Genomic DNA, 20,125 nt, shown 5'->3' with positions numbered 1-20,125 from the left:
TCTTTCCACTGGTTTTTTTAATCTTGTTTTAATTAATTCTGAACGAGCCTTCTGTTAATGAAAGTGCAAAGTGCTGTGCCACCCCTGTGGCACCAAGTTTTCCAGTCTTTCCAAATTAATATCTGGCAAAAGTCAGTGGTACCAACAACCCCAAGTGTGCCAGAACCATGGGGAGCAAACCTCATCTAGAAAATCCAGTGTTTGCAGCAGACATCAATTGTTTTGGTGCCTCAGAGAGAAAATAACTTGACCCTAATGAAGACAAGAGTGGCAGGCGCTGCTTTAGCTCACTAGAAATTTAAAAAATGAAATGCACATATTCTTTATTTTGTATTAATACACTGTAACTGCTTTACAGAGTCCAGCAGATCAGTTGCATGTAAATACTACAGATGAACTTGCCAAACTGGAGCTCACAAAACTAGTGCATTTATCCCAAAGCAGAGACTAAACCCTCTAAATCCTTAAAAAAATACATTAAAGAACATACCACACACACACATATTGCACTTTTCTCCGTATGAAATTTGTACCCCAGATACATCACACCAAAGTCTCTTCAAAGGAGGCTGTAGTACAAGATAATAAAGCTAATAATTACTCTAACAGTAGTGTACACAGTTCTCTAATGTTAGAACAGAAGAGATTGGAACAAAAAAGCCACTTCAAAGGAGTGGGAAGTGGTGCCCAATGGATCCTCTCTGTATGAGAAGGCTTCAGAAGCCTTTTAGTCCTAATTGGCTTAAAGGAAATTACATGAAATGTTAAATATGCTTTTGGCTGAGGGGAAGGAGTCAGTCTAAACTACATTAAAAAATGCTGCAGCTTCCCCTGCCCAGCCCTGCAAAGCTCCGAGGAGCTCACGCTGGTTGGCACATCCTGATAAATGAATTGCAGAGCTCCAGAACGGAATCATTTTTCTCTTCTGAGCCCTGAAACGTGCGGGCTCCTGGAGCTGGGTGGGGAAGGAAGTGGGTGTTGTTCTGGCAGCCCCCCAGCCCTCCCTGGCCAGCTCTGAGCACAGGTTCCACGCTGCTCCAGGTGTGGGCTGTGCTCTGGGGTGGGGCAGGGGCAGTGCAGGGCCCGGGCTCTGTGTGTGCTCCTTGCTCTGCTCTGTCCTGCTGCAGATTTTGTCAGGCTCCTTCCCTCCAGCTGTGGCTGGGTCTGGGTGTCCCAGGGTGGCAGGCAGGTTTCCTTCTGGAGGGAAACCACACGACAAAACCCTTTTCTCTTTAGAGCAGCTTTCTGGCCATCTTCACCTCGTGATCCCTGCTCCTCCAGCTCTCCTTTGCTGCTGCCTCGAGGATCCCTGTGCTAGCAGAGGCAGAAGCTGAGCACTTTTGGCTCAGGCCAGCATCAGAGAAGGTTCCAGAGTCGTCTCTGCCTGCCCACACAGGGCCCAGGTGCCTTCTGTCACCCGTTAAACCCTCTTCCCTTCACACAGGGTGCCCAAACCCCTCCTATTCCATGGTTTAATGTGGTCTTATTGCTGTAAATGCTGACTTTCACCTCCCTCTGCCCTGGGGATTTGCAGTATCAAAGACCAAACCTTCCAGCAAACTCTGGTGTGATCAGCACAGTTCCTCCCTCTCTCTTTGTGCTTTGATGGAGCTGCAATTGTGCTTAATGTTTGCTCAGGAAAGGGCTGGCCTGGCCCCTGGCCTGGCCCACGACACCTCAGGGTCAGAGCCAAACCTCAAACTGGAGATCTCAGCTTCCTGCAGCTCCCTGAGCCTCCCCCCTCCTGGGACTTGGGTTTCATGAGTGGAAAGTTGTGGAGAGACAGCTCCGGGTGGAGCTGGAGCATCCCTTGAAATGGTTGACACATCAAGAGCTGGATGCTGAAATATTGCTGTGATACTTTCAGTGTCCTATATACACGAGCCATTCAAGCACTGAGGAAGTTAAACATGTCCCACATGGTGGGACCTGTGCTCTGAAGGGACTTTGGCCACAGCAGGGATATAAATGGGGTATTGTCTACTTTCTTCAGAAAAAAGCATATAGGCTGATAAAGAACTGAAAAAGGCACAGCACTATCACTTCACAGGGGTGTTTTTTTTACTTTTTATAAGCTCATTGTTTTGTTTTTTGTTTATCCTTAAAGTTCTAAAACCCTAAATAATTGTCCAAATATACAAAGCTCAAGAAACCACCAGCAACACATACTGCAAATTCAAAACACAGTTTTGTTTGCTTGTTTGTTATTAAAATGCAACCCAGGGACAGGTGGATCCTTTCCAGCCAGCAGAATTCCTCCTGAAAAAGGGGGTGATTTTAAAAGCCACCCAGGTGGATTTTAATTTTTTTTTTTTTTAATTCCATTTCCTGCAGCTCTTGCTCTCTCTCTCATGGCTCTCTTACCTTCTGTCTCTGTTGGCTCATCCTTGATCCTCCAGAATTCCAGTCCCCACCCAGAGGTCTCTCCACACGATCCCAGGTTCCTTGTGACAAAGTCCAGGTCCAGGTTCCTTCAGCAGACAGTGAAGAGCTCCTTGGCAGCTTTGGGAAATCCTGTTTGGGTGCCAGCAGGAGGAACTGGAGGCTGCCTGAGATGCTCAGGGCTGGCCACAGAGGAATTCCAGAGCAGGAGCTCAACCCAAGTGCAACTTCCCTTGGATTCCACCTCGTGCTCCTGTTCTCCAGAGGATTTCAGCTGCCGTCAGCACAGACCCAAATCTACCCTGAATTTCAGTGAAAACTATTGCTTTTATTGCCAAGAAGTACGAGAAGTGTGCACTCACTCTCCTCTCTCTGAGTGGATGGTGGATGAATGCTGACAAACTCCCCGAATGTTTTCCGAAGGGGCTTTTTCCTTCCTCTGAAATTCTCCTTTTTTGCCTCCTTCCACGCAGACTTTGTGGGATGAAGCTGCTGTTGAACTCCCTGTTCTCCAGCCCCTGCCACTGGGGCCAAACACCTCCTGCTTTTTTATTTTCCTTGCAGCCAGGTGGATTTTCAGTTCCCCTGTCAATCTGAGGGTCGAAAAACTTCGATGGGGCGGTGGGGGGTAGGAACAGGATGGGAAAAAAAAACAACCAAAAACCAACCCAAAAATTCACATGCTTCTCCTTGTGTCCTTCCAGCGTGCCCTGGGTGCTAATTGACCAGGACATAGCCACTGTGCTGGGGATCCACAGCCTCCATCATCTCACAATCAAAGAGTCCGGGCAGCTCCGGCAGGGGCAGGGAGTCGTAGCTGGGCTGAGCCTCTGCAGAGCTGCTCTGGCTCTCAGGCAGTGCCCCGGGGCTCTGGGGGGCAGAGGGGACAGCAGGCAGCTCACAAGTCTGGTAGGGGAACGGGAGGGGCTGTGCTGGCTGGGCCTGCCCCGGGCTGGGCTCCAGCTGCACCTTGGGGAACTGCCTGAGGAAGGGCTCGAAGCGCAGCTGGCCCGAGGAGGGCTCCAGCACGGGGCTCAGGGGCTGCTGCAGGCTGAACTGGGCTGGCTGCTGCTGCTGCTGGGGCTGCTGGGGCTGCTGCTGCTGCTGCTGCTGGGGCTGCAGCTCCTCCGGGCAGGGCAGGGGCAGAGGGCTGGCCCGGGGGTACGAGCTCTCCGCTATCTGCATCTGGTTAAAGTAGGCCTGCAGCTGGGACTGCTTCTGCAGGAACAGCCTCTTCTGGTGCAGCCTGCAGGCAGGACAGAAAAAAATGGTTATTTTGGCCATTTGGGCCACTCACACAGCTCCAATCCCCGGGCAATCCTGCTCAATGACTGCTGCAGCACAGCAAAGTTACCCCCTTTCAGTGTTACCAAACTGTCCTCTGATAACTCTATCCACATCTCCTCTGATAACTCTATCACACATCTCCTCTCATAACTTTATCAGTTTTTTAAACTAACCCCATGCACGGTTTAATTCAGTTTGTTCAGAATGAGATGCATTTTTTGTGTTTGTATTTTAAAGCCTCCTGTTCACTGCTCTGGGGTATCTGGGAGCTGAAGATCGGGCAGAGAAATTGGTAAACACATGGCAGGACTTGTTCTTGCTTTTAAAAGAAGTTTTGCAGTGAAACTTGCCTTTCTTAGATCATTTCTAAATGGACAAGGAGAGTTCCAGTTCTTTTATTACTCTTGAGAGTAATTTTTGTGCCTAACTTGGGGGATTCTCACCTGTGCTCCTGGAGCTGCTGTTCCAGACTCCGGGGCAGCTCCTTGCAGTAGAGCTGGCAGGTGTTGGGAGCTTTGGAGAGCAGAGTGGGCTTCTGCAGGGAAAGCAGAGCTGCTTTAAATGCCTTTTGATTTAATCAATGAGTCCAGAAAGCACAAGAAACATTTTCTGCCCTTGTAACTGCCCAGCTGTCCACAGAGCCACTCTCTAAACCCATAATGCTGCCCATTGGCTTCTGACCCTTAGGCAATATTTTTGCAGGAGAGATTATGCCATAAAAATCCATGGAAAGCTTCTTCCCAAGTGGAAGAAGCTGGGAAACTGGGGAAAAACCAGTTTTTTATGAACTAAAGGTATATGAAAATGGAAATCCAGAAATGCTGGAGCCAGAAAATAAACTGCCCTTTTCCACCTTAAAAAAGCAGCGTGTGGGCATCGTGTTATTTCATGTCCTACAGTGACAGGGAGGGGCAGGGTGGGATTCAGAGGGTGGGGCAGGGCAGGGTGGGATGGGCAGGGTGGGATGGGCAGGGCAGGGTGGGATTGGCAGGGTGGGATGGGCAGGGCAGGGTGGGGTAGGATGGGGTGGGGCAGGGCAGGGCGGAGCAGGGTAGGGTGGGGCAGTGTGGCATTCCCAGGCAGGGCAGTGTGGCATTCATTCACAGAGCAGAGCAGTGTGGCATTCACAGGGAGGGCAGTGTGGCATTCATTCCCAGGCAGGGCAGTGTGGCATTCATTCACAGAGCAGAGCAGTGTGGCATTCCCAGGCAGGGCAGTGTGGGATTCGCAGGGCAGGGAGGGCAGTGTGGCATTCACAGGCAGGGCAGTGTGGCATTCACAGGCAGGGAGGGCAGGGCAGTGTGGCATTCACAGGGCAGGGAGGGCAGTGTGGCATTCACAGGCAGGGCAGTGTGGCATTCATTCCCAGGCAGGCAGAGCAGTGTGGCATTCACAGGGAGGGCAGTGTGGCATTCATTCACAGAGCAGAGCAGTGTGGCATTCACAGAGCAGAGCAGTGTGGGATTTGCAGGGCAGGGCAGTGTGGCATTCCTTCCCAGGCAGGACAGTGTGGCATTCCTTCCCAGGCAGGGAGGGCAGTGTGGCATTCCTTCCCAGGCAGGGCAGTGTGGCATTCACAGGGCAGGCAGGGCAGTGTGGCATTCACAGGGAGGGCAGTGTGGCATTCACAGGGCAGGGAGGGCAGTGTGGCATTCCTTCCCAGGCAGGGCAGTGTGGCATTCATTCCCAGGCAGGCAGGGCAGTGTGGCATTCCTTCCCAGGCAGGGCAGGGGTACCTGCAGCCGGTGTTTCAGGTACTGAGTCTCCAGGCTCTGCCTCCGGGCCAGCAGCGGGGGCTGTGCACCACTGGGGAAAGCAGCTGGAGCCTCCTGCTGCTGCTGCTGCTGCTGCTGCTGCTGCTGCTGGGAGCCTTCCTCCTGCAGGGGAAGAGGAGCAAGCTGCATGGCCAGAAAAGGCTCCCTTAAGCCTTGCTTTGAGGGTTTTCCCTGCCAGAGGTTCTGTTGTGTTCCTGTTCCACTGCAAACGAGTCACTGGGAGCTCTTTAACCCTCACTCTGCACATCGATCTGTGTGTAACTGCAATCTGCTTCTTGCAGTTGTGCCTCCAGCAAGAAAAGGTGTCATTGGCCTTTGCTAAATCCCAAACACCCCTCAGACTGAAAGCAGTGACTGTTGGGTTTGGGAAGCTGGCAGAGCCCCTCACTGACACCCAGGGGTGGGCAAAGGCTGCGGATTCTGCAGTCTGGGGAAGGCAGAAAGGAGAACAGCACATTTAATCTGTCCATCAGCTCTTCCCAGATCTCCACAACACCTCATCCTCTGCTGATCTGTCCCACGGCACTGAGATGGAGCTCGAGTTCTGCTTTAATTACCTGTGCAGGGCTGTTAATGAGGTCCTGCAGCTGGGTGGCAGCTGATGTCAGGGAAGGCTCTTCCTCTGATCCCATCTGCTCATACAGCAGCTGCACTTTGTTCAGCTCCAGGATTCCTTTGGTTCGTGCCAGGTTCTGGAGGTGCTGCCTAAATGCTACAATTCCTGGAGAGGAGAGGAATGAAGAGAAGAGAAGAAAAAAGAAAAGAAAAGAAGAGAAGAGAAAAGAAGAGAAAAGAGCAAAACCCCCTTGTCAGAATAATCTGATTTTCTGGTTAGCACAGCAGATAAACTGAGCGATAACTGAGCCACAGCTGAGCACAGAGGGCATTTCCTGCTGTGCCTGGCTGTCACTGCCATTAAAGCAGGCTATTGAAAGAGCAGGGTGGCGTGGAACAGAGGAGTTACCTTGTGTGAGGGAGGTGTCGGAGGCGCGGCGGCCCTCGCGGAAGCTGACGGGGGAGCGGTTGTGAGCCTCTCGCTTCTGGCAGCTCAGGGCCTGCATGGCTGGGTTGGCAGGCCTGAGCCCCAGGAAAGGGGAGGTCACCCCTGGGGGCTGCTGGCTGCTCAGCACCATCTCCTTCAGGGAAGGGGTCTCGCCCAGGAATTTGAGGTCCCTCTGCACGGAGCCCATGTCGTACTCCGAGTCGATGCTGCCCAGCGAGGAGTTCTCATCCAAGGAATAGACCTTCCCTGGGACAATAAAAACCCAAAAAGCAGGATGAAAGTGAGAATCAGCACCACTGACTCCAGCTACTCCTGCCAACAGTGGCTATCTTAGAGTGAACATCCAAAGAAATCAATTTGGACAAGGGAATTGTCAAGTGAAACTTGCAGTGCAATAATGGGGATTTGCTGCTGGGTTTTTGCAGTACCTTGCAGCAGCCAGACACTCTGCAGATGTTCACTGGAAAGGGTTTAGGGGCTTTTTTAATCCTGACAAAACTGTAGCCTGAAAGGCTTGGTCACCTCACTGGTGCTGGAGTCCAGAGGGTTTTATTTCCCCACTGTTCTCTGCCAGCTCATCTTTAGGGGATGAATAATACTTTGATTTGATGATTTGGGGACATTCAGTTGAGAAAGCAGCTGATCTTGCCACATTTCCCAGTACCTTTTGGGATTTTGCATGAGTTTAATCACCTGTAAATGTGCTGCTCTGATTTTATACCATCTCTAAAGCAGATTTTGGGGTATTTTGTGGTGATTTTTTCCCCTTTGTCTTTTCTAGTCAATACAAACTGTCTTGTACTCATCCCTCATAAACCCTGATCAGCCTGAGCGCTGAGGCAGAGCACGAGCTTTGAGCTGAGCTGTACCTGTGCCTGGCACCATCACCAGCTGGTTGGTGACCTCAGCCAGGGTGTGCCTCCTCTTGCCCCCTCGAGCCGCCTGCAGGGCAGCGAAGGCCTGGGCCGGGTCCTCCTCTGCCTCTCCTTCTGCCTCGATCCCTTCATCAATGGAGGTTTCCATCATGCTGGAGGGCAGGGACTGGCATCCTTTCCTCATCACCACGGGGGGCACGGGGTCCAGCAGGCAGCCATTCACCTGGGGGCACAGGGACAGCTCTGTTTGTGCCCAGCTCTGCTTGTGCCCAGCTCTGTACCCACCTTTGTACCCAGCTCTGTTTGTGCCCAGCTCTGCTTGTACCCAGCTCTGTACCCACCTTTGTGCACAGCTTTGGTTTGTGCCCAGCTCTGCTTGTACCCAGCTCTGTTTGTGCCCACCTTTGTGCCCAGCTTTGGTTTGTGCCCAGCTCTGTTTGTGCCCAGCTCTGTTTGTGCCCAGCTCTGCTTGTACCCAGCTCTGTACCCACCTTTGTGCCCAGCTCTGCTTGTACCCAGCTCTGTACCCACCTTTGGGCACAGCTCTGTTTGTGCCCAGCTCTGTTTGTGCCCAGCTCTGTACCCACCTTTGTGCCCAGCTCTGCTTGTACCCAGCTCTGTACCCACCTTTGTGCCCAGCTTTGGTTTGTGCCCAGCTTTGGTTTGTGCCCAGCTCTGTTTGCACCCACCTTTGTTCCCAGCTCTGTTTGTGCCCAGCTTTGTTTGTGCCCAGCTCTGCTTGTACCCAACTTTGTGCCCAGCTTTGTTTGTGCCCAGCTTTGGTTTGTGCCCAGCACTGTTTGTGCCCATCTTTGTGTCCACCTTTGTTTGTGCCCAGCTCTGTTTGTGCCCACTTTTCTTTGTGTCCACCTTTGTTTTGTGCCCACCTTTCTTTGTGCCCAGCTCTGTTTGTGCCCATCTTTGTGTCCACCTTTGTTTTGTGCCCAGCTTTGTTTGTGCCTTTCTTTGTGTCCACCTTTCTTTGTGCCCAGCTCTGTTTCTGCCCAGTTTTGTGCCCAACTCTGTGCTCACCTTTGTTTTGTGCTCACCTTTGTGCCCACCTTTCTTTGTGCCCACCTTTCTTTGTGCCCAGCTCTGTTTCCTGCCCAAAGAATCACCCCCACAAGCAGGAACTCCCTGGCCTGAAGGCACTTGGGATCTTTAACTCTGCTGAGGTAAGTAAAGCTTGTCTTCATTTCCTATTTGTAATTCCCTTAACACTCGGTTCCCTAAAACTAAATACTCTTATTCCCACAGTTCTGTGCTCTCCAGGACTGGGTTTTTTTGGTTTGTTCTTTTTTTTCTTCTTCTTTTTTTTTAGTTATTAAAAACTTTGCCAGCTCAGTCACAAGCATAAAATATTTCTGGAATGTGCAATACTGCTGTTCCCCCCTTCCTATACCTCCTGTGCTCATTTATCACACTCAGATAAACACCAGGAAAAAAACCCCAGCCTTGCATTTCATCCTTGCAGGGCTGTGCTCAGGAATAACTCCATAAATGCACCTTTTTCCAGCACAACTCCACTTGATTAATGTTGTTCCCCTGCAAACACAGGTTGCCTGGAAAAGCTGTGGAATCTCCCTCCTTGGATTTACCCAGCCTGATAAAGCCCTGAGCAGCCTCCCACAGCTTTGAATCAGACCTTTAAAGGCACCTCCCCAACCTAAACTGCTCCTGGGATTTGAATTCTGGTTTTATTCTCCAAGCCAATTTGCCATGTACCTTTAACTAATTCTTTGCCATATGAAATTATATGGGTTTTAAGGAAAAAATATTATTCTATATATTTAATTATTTTTATTTATTATTTATTTTTAATATACTCAATTACTTCATTATTATATATAAATATATTATATAAATATAATATATATATTATTTATATCTATATATCTATATATATCTATATATCTATATATATCTATATATATTTATATATATATCTATATATATTTATATATATATATATATATATATATATATATATATATATATATATATATATATATAAATTATTTATAAATATTTCCATGTCCTGCAGCTTTTGATACCTCTGTCCTATAATTACTGTCCTGCTCCTGCACAATCAGGATCACACTGGGTAAAATATGGATGGAAAAACCACAACCCTTTACCACAAAACCTGGCACTGCTGCAGCTGATTTTATGTAAAGCCATTTTTTGGGAGCCATTCCTGAATTTTCCTCCAAGTTCTTTGGTGTTTTGCAAAGGAGGAGTGTTTGGAAAAGAGCTTTCACTGCATGGACAGCAACTCTTAACAAATGGTCTTGAGGCAGAACTACATGGTAGGAAAATACCAAGAAACAGCAATAAATAATTTAAACAGCAGGAAAATGATGATTCCTGCACGGGAGAACTCTGGCTCTGCTGAGTTTTGACTGAGTGGATTTTACCTCTAAATTTCATTTTCTTTGAACGCCTTCCTTCCCATTTGGGACTTCCCCACTCAAATGCCTGGCACTGATCTGGCAGAAAGGAGGAGCAGAACCCATCCTACGTTGGCTCCCTGCAGATTTTCCAGGGATCAGAGCCTGGAAATCTTTAGTGCTCATGTCCTACAAAAATTAAGAATATTCCCAAGTGCCCTCAGCCCTGACACCTCACTGCTGTCACCAGTTGCTGACCTACCCTGGCCAAACTGCAGCTATAAAGCAAAATAAAACTGGAAATGTTAATTTTGAAGCGCCTTTGAACTGGTTTGTGCTTTCCAGCTGCCACAGACCACACAAGGAGCCCGAGCTGAGAACCAGGGCCACACTCCTGGTGCTGGGAACAAACCAGGGAGCAATAAACCCTTCAAACTGGCAGGCAGGAAATCAAACCCCAGCTGGCACCAGGCAGCAGAAATGTGCTGAAATTCAAGTTATAACGTGGTGCAACATGAGAGAAAACAACAGAGGTTTTATGAGAGTCACATACTTCATAAATGTAATTATTTTAAGCTATTTCCCCTCTCTAACTGCTGACTCCAAATCAGGCTGGAGCTCCTTTTGGACACTTCAGCTGCATCCAGGACTCCTTTGTGTAAGGAGTCTTCAGAGCTCTTGAAAATACATTTTAGAAGGACAACGGAAGGAAATCCACTTTTTTTGGGTTTTTTTCCCCTATCCAAAAGCAGTGTGGTGAGAATGGAATGAGAGCAAAGAACAGGAGGCAGACAAATGATGAAAAAAGACACAGCTCTGGGGAGTCACAGGGAAGGAGAATTTGGAATACCTACAGCTCTTGATGCTTAAACACTTAAATTTCAGGAAGCACTGCTGTGCTTTTAAAAGAAAACAATATTTTTTAGCTGGAATGATTTCTGAAAAATAAAAACAAATAACAGGGTGATTTCAAGCTGTACCTTTGGTGTCTCAACCCTTTCCTCCTCCATAAAAGCTGCCTCTCCCTGGCAGCTGGAGGGAGGGAAGGAAAAGGTTTCTGCTCCTGAGGCTGAGGGGAGCCCTGGAGACTGCAGCAGCCTTGGGTTTGGGGAATGCAGGTTCACCGAGGGCACCACGGCCTGGGCCTGGAAAACAGAACTGAAAAACTCAGAACTGGAACAGCTCGAGGTGGGGAGCAACGTCCAAAGTCAGGGATGGAACAATGTGCAGCCCAGGGCCAAAGCAGAAGTGCAAGATTTATTTCTTGGTTCAGGATGAAGAACATTCTTAGCTTTTTAACTTGGGGGAAAAAACCCAACATTACCACCCCCAAAACAGCCAGGCCAACCCCAAATGGAATTAAGCTCAGTACTTACTGAAGCTGACTTACTCCCAGCAGCACAGACAGAGTTTGGGGCTTCCTGGTGCTCTAAAATTCCTTTTTTATATTGAGTACAAACCCCCCTGACTGCTACCAGGAGGCTCAGGAATGGTTTCAATGACTTTTTTTGGGAAATTTCCTAAGAATCAGGAGAACAGGGATATCTTCCCTGGTTTTGAGCCTTTAATTCCTGGAGTGCAGTATCCACACCACTGGCCAAGAGGAAACAATCACCCTCAGCCAGGAGCTGTGGTGCCACCATGTGTGAAAACCAATTATCCTTGGGACAACTGGCAGGCTGTAACTGAAGAATAAAGGGGGAATGTGGCTCTAAAATGCAGGAATTCAGTACAAGAGGTGTTTTATTCCTCCTTGTTCATCCTGCTTTTAATCTCAAAACTGATCATTAATACGTCTTAAAATTGATCATTTTCTCTGCAATATTGTGACTTTCTATCACAAGAACCAAGCTTAAACCTGGGTTCAATCTTTGTCACGCTGTTCCTGGACCTGTGTTTTCATAACTGAAGCTGAGCTTGAGCTCAGCAGAACCCAAATATCCTGAAGGGAATCTCTCAGGTCAGCCTTGCCAAGGCATCACTGGGAGACGAGCAATGAGATCCTCGCTAAAACCAAACCCAACATTTGCATTTTAGGCTTCAGGATGAAACCCCACCAAGCAGAGAGGGATTGCAGGTGGGAAGGGAGGGATTTTAGAAGGGAATGAGGCAGAAGAGCCCAGGGGTGAGGAGGGAGCTGACCTTGGCCATGGTCTGCTCGGTGATGGTGCTGGACCAGCATTTTAAGCTTCAGGATGAAACCCCACCAAGCAGGGAGGGATTGCAGGTGGGAAGGGAGGGATTTAGGAAGGGAACAAGGCAGAGCAGCCCAGGGGTGAGGAGGGAGAGGCAGAGGAGCCCAGTGTTGAGGAGGGAGCTGACCTTGGCCACTGTCTGCTCGGTGATGGCACCAGACCGGCATTTTCAGCATTTTAAGGCTCAGGATGAAACCCAACCAAGCAGAGAGGGATTGTAGGGTGGGAAGGGAAGGATTTAGGAAGGGAATGAGGCAGAGGAGCCCAGGGATGAGGAGAGAGAGGCAGAGGAGCCCAGGGTTGAGGAGGGAGCTGACCTTGGCCATGGTCTGCTCGGTGATGGCACCAGACCGGCATTTTCAGCATTTTAAGGCTCAGGATGAAACCCCACCAAGCAGGGAGGGATTGCAGGTGGGAAGGGAGGGATTTAGGAAGGGAACGAGGCAGAGCAGCCCCGGGGTGAGGAGGGAGAGGCAGAGGAGCCCAGTGTTGAGGAGGGAGCTGACCTTGGCCACTGTCTGCTCGGTGATGGCGCTGGACCAGCATTTTCAGCATTTTAAGGCTCAGGATGAAACCCCACCAAGCAGGGAGGGATTGCAGGTGGTAAGGGAGGGATTTAGGAAGGGAATGAGGCAGAGGAGCCCAATGTTGAGGAGGGAGCTGACCTTGGCCACCGTCTGCTCGGCGATGGTGCTGGGCCGGCGCTGGCGCGCGTCCACGCGCTGCTCCACGGGGAAGCTGCTCCTGTGCGACTTCAGCCTCTCCACCAGCAGGTAATAGATGGCAGCAAAGTGGTTGTAGCTCTTGTTCTGCAGGGACTGCAGAAACAAAATTAAAAAATAAAATAATAAAGCACAGCGTAGGAATGTGCCCCCTGTTGATGAAGCGGCCAAATCATTCTCTGTCTGCTTAAAAAGGCAAAAAAGCCCAGGAGTTTCTTTCCCAAGGACACTGCATGGGACCTTTGGGGCTTCACCTCCCACCTGGGGCTGAGGACGGAGGCCAAGAGGTCCAAACTGTACCCAATTGTACCCAATTTGGTACAAAGGTACCTCACAGGACTTTTGGGGCTTCACCTCCCACCTGGGGCTGAGGACAGGTGTGTTGTACCCCCATTTGAGGTGTTTTACCCCAATTTCAGTGTGTTGTACCCCCATTTCAGTGTTTCACACCAATTTCAGCATGTTTCACCCTCATTTCAGTGTGTTTCACCCCCATTTCAGTGTGTTTCTCCCCCATATGAGGTTTTACCCCCATTTGAGGTGTTTTACCCCCATTTCAGTGTGCTTTACCCCAATTTGAGATGTTTTACCCCCATTTCAGGATGTTTCACCCCCATTTGAGGCGTTTTACCCCCATTTTACCCCCATTTCAGGATGTTTCACCCCCATTTCAGTGTGTTTCTCCCCCATATGAGGTTTTACCCTCATTTCAGTGTGCTTTACCCCCATTTCAGGATGTTTCATCCCCATTTCAGTGTTTCACACCAATTTCAGCATGTTTTACCCCCATTTCAGTGTGTTTCCCCCCATTTCAGTGTGTTTCACCCCCATATGAGGTTTTACCCCCATCTGAGGTGTTTAACCCCCATTTCAGTGTGCTTTACCCCCATTTGAGGTGTTTCATCCCCATTTCAGTTTTTTTTACTCCCATCTGAGTTTTACCCCCATTTCAGTGTGCTTTACCCCAATTTGAGATGTTTCACCCCCATTTCAGGATGTTTCACCCCCATTTGAGGCGTTTTACCCCCATTTCAGTGTGTTGTACCCCCATTTCATCATGTTTCACCCCCATTTCATCATGTTTTACCCCCATTTCAGTGTGCTTTACCCCCATTTCAGTGTGTTTTACCCCCATTTCATCATGTTTTACCCCCATTCCAGCATGTTTCACCCCCATTTCAGTGTGTTCTAGCCCCATCTGAGTTTTACCTCCACCGTTTTCTGCTGGTCTATGCCCAGGCTGTGCATCAGCCTCAGCACCTGCTCGTTGTACTCCCCCAGGGAGGGCTGGTTCTCCTCTCCTGCTGGGTACAGGATTGGCCTCTGGGCAGGAACCTCCACCAGCATCCACTTGTGCTCCTTGATCTGAGCAATGCTCAAACGTTTGGAAGGGTCCAGGACCAACATTCTCCTGATCAGGTGCTCACACTCTGTTGGAAAGGGGTGAAAAAAAAAAAAGAAAAAAGAATAATTTTAAACTTAGTGACCCACCAGCCCAGAGATGCATCACTGCTGCTAAAAACAAGACTAAAAATCACATTAAAGTGGAGAAAAGCCCAAATTCTTCATGGCCAGCAGTGCCATTCCCCCTGCCCACCTTGTGGTTACCCCAGCATTTATTCAAAGCACACCAAAATGAGTAAAACCATTCCACTGTTACCTTCTGACATGAAATAAGGGATCCTGAACCTCCCCTCCAGCACCCTCTGCCTCAGGATGGGCAGGGTGGGTCCATCAAAGGGCAGGGCTCCACACACCAGCACATACAGCACCACCCCCATGCTCTGTGGGGAAAAAAAGGGAATTTTCAGCTCAGTTCCAAGCTCCCAGCAGTGTCTCTGAGGGTGCAAGCCAATTATTTCTGCAGAAATAATTATTTTCTGCTGAAAAAGGGAATTTAGATGCAAAGGAGGGAGCTGCACACGGGTGACTGAGAAGTGAACCCCAACTTCAGCTGAGAATTTGGGATATTTTTATCATTTTATTATTTATTATATTATTATAGATTCATTAGAATATTATTTATTAATATACTATCCATTAATAGATTATTTATTATATTTTATTCATATTATCTACTACTAATTATTTATTATTTATTTATTTTGTTTTATTTAATTTTGTTTTATTTTATTTTATTTTGTTTTGTTTTATTTTATTTTATTTTATTTTATTTTATTTTATTTTATTTTATTCTATTTTATTATTAATCTCAGCCTTGCCCAAACAAAAGCAACCCTCACACAGCAGCCCCTCAAAGTGAAAAACTGTAATATTTTCCATTTCAAGCCTGTGGGGAGGAGTTTCTATGAGCAGTGAGTTTAGGGGATTGTTCAATGTGAGCAAAAGGGGAAATTCTGGGCAAGAGCTCTGCTGCAATTGTTTATTCCTGGAAGGATGCAATGAATTGGCAGTGCCAGTGGGAATGTTCTTGCCAAAAAAATCCCAGTGAGAGAACCACAGCAGCCTGGCACAGCACTGGGTCTCTCAAGGGGGAAAAAGCAGGTGTTGACCTCAAAACTTTGTAAAAATGCTGAGATTTCACAATTAAATATAGATTTTTTTTAAAAAGAAAACCCTGTCAAAAGCCAAACTGGGGATTGCTGCAAGCTAAGCACCTTCACAGAATCCTTAAATCAGAAGTGAAGGCGATTTTATTTTAAATACCAAAACCTTCTCAGGTTAAAAGAATCAAATACTCCAGATCTGCAGCTTCTGAACAATCAAATACTCCAGATCTGCAGTTAAGAAAAATTGAATATTCCAAATCTGCAGTTTCAGAAAAATCAAATACTTGAGACCTGCAGCTTCAGAAAAATCAAATATTCCGGATCTGCAGGTTAAGAAAAATTGAATATTCCAAATCTGCAGTTTCAGAAAAATCAAATATTCCAGATCTACAGGTTAAAAAATCAAATATTCCAGATCTGCAGTTTAAGAAAAATTGAATATTCCAAATCTACAGTTTCAGAAAAATCAAATATTCCAGACCTGCAGCTTCAGAAAAATCAGATATTCCAAATCTGCAGGTTAAAAAAATCAAATATTCCAGATCTGCAGGTTAAGAAAAATTGAATATTCCAAATCTGCAGTTTCAGAAAAATCAAATACTCCAGACATGCAGCTTCAGAAAAATCAGATATTCCAGATCTGCAGGTTAAAAAAATCAAATATTCCAAATCTGCAGCTTCAGAACAATCAAATATCGGTTCCAGCTTCCCAGAAGTGGACTGGAATGCAGTTAAAATTCAGGATGAAGGTACCCAGATGTCCAGCTGGGGTCCCTCGTACTGCTGCCCTTCAAAGACCTCTGGGGCTGCGTAGGGGGGGCTCCCACACCACGTGGTCAGAGGCTCCCCGCTCTTGTAGAAATTCCCAAAGCCGAAATCTGGGGGAAAAAAAAAGAAGGGAAAAGTCACTCCAAGCTTCCACTGCAGCACAAAGAATAATTCCAGGCACGCCCCTCTGTGATTTCAGCCCAAATCCTTCTGTGGGGACAATCCCAATCCCATGCTGGGATGCTGGATGTTCTCTGTTTTTGCTGTTTTTGTGTTGTGGAACTATTGAAACACTGCAAAACCATCACAACCTGGAGGAGTTTCGAGTACATTTGTAAACAGCCATCATTAAAATTCAACAAACTGTCAGTCCCAGCAGATAAATGAGATTATTGACTTGCCAAGAGATAATCTGAGATTTCCTGGGCTTTCCTGAGGTGCTTTCTAGCCTTGAACACACAACAAATTCTGACAAGGTTTGGAGCTGGGAGGAAGGAGCTGTGCCAAGAGCAACAGGATGGGAAAGCACGGGGACTTTGGCTGGGAAGGACAGACAGACTTTAGCTGCTGCTGGGGCTGTCTGCAGCCCTTGGAGTCACCAGCCCACAAACAAAACATTCTTTTAAATGTTGCTTTTTATGGCTTCGTGCAGGGCAAGCTGCGGTCTGATATTAATCAGAATTTTTATAATTCAGGCGTGAGAAGCAAAAGGAGCTCAGAGACAGAGGCTGGTGCTGCTGTGAGAGAGGTGACAAACAGGGTGACATCAGGCTGGGGATGCAGCTCTGAGTGTCCCTGGGAGGTGACAAACAGGACTCTGGGAGGTGACAAAGAGAGCACAGCCTGATGGTGCAGCTCTGAATGCTCCTGGGAGGTGACAAACAGGACTCTGGGAGGTGACAAACAGGGCTCAGGCTGTGGATGCATCTCTGAATGCTCCCAGGGTTGCTGTGAGGTGACAAGCAGGACACTGGGAGGTGACAAGGAGGACTCAGGCTGTGGACCCAGCTCTGAAGGCTCCCAGAGATGATCTGAGGTGACAAACAGGGATGCTGGGAGGTGACAAACAGGGTGACATCAGGCTGTTGGTGCAGCTCTGAATGCTCTGAGGTGACAAACAGGGATGCTGGGAGGTGACAAAGAGGGCACTGTGAGGTGACAAACAGGGCTCAGGCTGTGGATCCAGCTCTGAGTGCTCCTGTGAGGTGCAAACAGGGCTCTGGGAGGTGACAAACAGGGCTCAGGCTGTGGATGCAGCTCTGAATGCTCCCAGGGATGCTGGGAGGTGACAAACAGGGCACTGGGAGGAGAAAAACAGGGTGACATCAAGCTGTTGGTTTAGCTCTGAATGCTCTTGTGAGGTGACAAACAGGGCTCAGGCTGTTGGTGCAGCTCTGAATGCTCCCAGGGATGCTGGGAGGTGACAAACACGGTGACATCAGGCTGTTGATGCAGCTCTGAACGCTCCCAGGCTGCTGGAATGCTGACCAGCAGATCCCAGAGCTGATAAACGCTGTGGTTACCACAGGCTCTCCTGAACCATCCCATTCACCCCGTTTGTGTTGTCTGTGCTGTTCAGAGGAGCCAGAAAACCACGGGAGATCCCTCAGAAGCAGAGAAACAGAGAAAGATTTAACAAAAAATGAGAAAAGTCACCCTGCAGCTGGTTTGGGGCAGCAGGGCAGAGCTGGGGCTGCTGCCATGGAGCTCTGGGGGAAAGGACTGGGGGCTGCTTCCCCAGCAGCCTCTAATGATGGATCTCCACCTGCAAGACCACTCAAAAACGAAGCATTTTGGGAACAGTTTTGGTTTTGGAGCTGGGAATGAACACCTTGGAGCTAGGAATGAACACCTTGCAGTGCCCTAAACCCCTGGTGCGTGCAGAGCCCGACTGTCCCAGCCCCAGAGGGGACCAGGGTCGGCACACCCGATACCCTGCAGGGTGAACTCTGGCACCTGGGCTCCATCAAAGGCTGCTGCCAGCCAGGCTGGCTGCCAGGCAGGCTCTGAAGGTCAGGGTGTCACAGCAGAGCCCAGGGTGTCACACAGAGCCCCGATGAGCAGGGACGGTGACGCCACCGCGGCCCAGGGACGTCACCGGGCCCGGCGGCCAAGGCCGGCTCAGATTCCAAACTCCTGCAGGAGCCAGGGTGGAACAGGACAGCACAGCCCTGCTGCCCTCCCTCCCTCATCCCCTGCAGTTCTGCAAAGCCTTCAGCTGCAGCAGCACAGGGGGGACAACAGAACCCACCCCAAATCCCCCCATCCCTCTGGGTAACCCCAGCACGGTGGCACCTTTTCCCCTCTTCCCTTTTATCTCCATTTCCCTTTTTTCCCCTTTCCCCTTTTCACTTTTTTCACCTTTTCCATTTTCCCCTTTCCCCCTTTTCACCTTTTCCTTTTTCCCCTTTTCCCCTTCTCCCTTTTTTCCTCTCTTCCCTTTTTTCACCTTTCCCCTTTTTCCCCCTTTCCCCTTTTTCCTTTTTCCCCCTTTCCCCTTTTTCCCTTTCCCCCTAACACAGCCAGACCACTGCTGTGAATTCTTTTTTATCATTATTCCCTTTTTCTTCCCACAGAATTGGCTTGGCCACGGTGACAATGCCTCAGGAGGCACGAGGCCATTCCTGCTCTCCACAGGAGCATTTTGCCACCCCGTGTAGGTGAACTTAAATCTGATTTCTCCCCTCTCTTATCTCGGATTTGTCAGGTTTTCAACATCCTCACAGTGCAGATAAACATCAGGTTTTTATCTCAGAGCTGCAGCTCTCCCTCGGGTGCCACCCTCATAAATCTTCCTATCAGATTCACAAGTACAAGAACATTTATTTGTAAGCACAGCTAAAGAAAGCATGACTTGCTTGGGAGCACAAGGATTTCAAATCCTAAAAAAAGTGACATTCCTTGCCTGTCCAGACTGGGATTTAAAGTCACCTCTTTGAAGAAATCACCAAAAAGAAACATGAAGAAATCTGAGCAGCAAAAAGCCAGTGTAAGAGAAGCCCCAGGTTTATGTTATTATTACCATCAGATGATGAATTTTGTGACACACAAAGGTTTTATTTCTGGTCACCAAAGAGAAACATGAAGAAATCTGAGCAGCAAAAAGCCAGTGTAAGAGAAGCCCCGGGTTTATGTTATTATTACCATCAGATGATGAATTTTATGATACATAAAGTTTTTATTTCTGGACCTCAGGAGCCAGGACACATCCTGGAGGTGCTCCTGGCCCCTCAGAGCAGGAGAAGGGCAGAGCTTGCAGTGCTGAACTGGCTGAAGAGCAGCTCTTGGCTGACTCTGATGGCCCTGTGACAGCACAACTGACTGAGCTTTATTAGAAAATCCATGAATGAGAGGCTGTGAATTGCTCCCAGAAGGAGCAGCCACAGCCAGAGGGAATTCCTCACCAGCCCCTGTGCCTGCAGTGCTGTCCTGTACACCTGGACCATGATTTCCCCACTCTGCCTCAGCCCCGTGCTTCTAAAGCTTCAATTTCTTCTCTTTTCATGACCAATGAAACACCAGAACCCTTCAGCTCTGAATTTCAGCAGCACAAAGCACTGCCAGACACCTCCTGACTGGCACTGGGCTTTTTCATGGAATACATGAATTAAAACCAGTGCTCTGTATGTCAGCAACTGGCTCTTAGCTTTAAAAAATCCAATTCTGTTTTCTCTTATTGGACAAAATAATTCCCTGGGTGGGGGAGATCAGCATTATTTGTTAGGGTACACAATTTCTTGTGCTCACCCCTTTTGTCTCCATTATTCTCCCCACACAAATGGCTGGGAAACAATTTGTAAGCACTCCAGCATGGATAACATCCATGAAAACCCTTTCAAAGGAAAAAAAAAAAAAACAGGATTTAGTCAGGATCCTGGATGCTTGCTCCATGGGGCTTCCTCAATTTTTAATTACTGCACTGTCAGTTGAGTTGCCCCACTTTTTGGAGTGGCCAGGATTCAGTTAAGCACAAAAAAATCATCAGTCTCTCATTCTCCCCCTTCCACCTTGTTCCTCTTTTGCCATTGCTGATCTGTCACAGCCATTCTGGATCCAAAGTGGTCATTTTTAACCCCAAAAATGTCTCATTCCAGAAGAAACATCACTGCTATTCGAGGGAAAAAAATGTGCTAGCCCTCAAAAAAAAACCAAACCAAACAAATCAAACATATGCCAGCCACAGAATTCTAAAAGGACTGAAATTGGGTTCATTACCAG

At 48.3% G+C, this 20,125-nt stretch overlaps 1 protein-coding gene across 1 annotated transcript in view; it reads right to left on the bottom strand.

The window, feature by feature from the left end:
- Positions 1–281: 281 nt before the first annotated feature.
- Positions 282–20,125, bottom strand: part of SIK2 (salt inducible kinase 2) — a 36,317-nt gene continuing 16,473 nt past the window's right edge. The window contains exons 5-15 of the mRNA XM_071449473.1: positions 15,893–16,017; positions 14,290–14,413; positions 13,839–14,059; positions 12,573–12,725; positions 10,693–10,857; positions 7,317–7,545; positions 6,409–6,693; positions 6,002–6,165; positions 5,406–5,546; positions 4,113–4,204; positions 282–3,628 (exon numbers count right to left, since the gene is read on the bottom strand). Coding sequence (XP_071305574.1) covers positions 3,100–3,628; positions 4,113–4,204; positions 5,406–5,546; positions 6,002–6,165; positions 6,409–6,693; positions 7,317–7,545; positions 10,693–10,857; positions 12,573–12,725; positions 13,839–14,059; positions 14,290–14,413; positions 15,893–16,017 — 2,228 coding nt within the window. The 3' untranslated portion in view covers positions 282–3,099. The remainder of the gene's footprint in view (positions 3,629–4,112; positions 4,205–5,405; positions 5,547–6,001; positions 6,166–6,408; positions 6,694–7,316; positions 7,546–10,692; positions 10,858–12,572; positions 12,726–13,838; positions 14,060–14,289; positions 14,414–15,892; positions 16,018–20,125) is intronic.

The sequence above is a fragment of the Agelaius tricolor genome, unplaced genomic scaffold (assembly GCF_023055355.1).
Source record: "Agelaius tricolor isolate 1412-34295 unplaced genomic scaffold, bAgeTri1.0.p SCAF_29, whole genome shotgun sequence".
NCBI classification, from domain to species: Eukaryota; Metazoa; Chordata; class Aves; order Passeriformes; family Icteridae; genus Agelaius; species Agelaius tricolor.
Note: the sequence above shows the minus strand (reverse complement) of the source record. Positions and strands in the feature narration are given on the sequence as shown.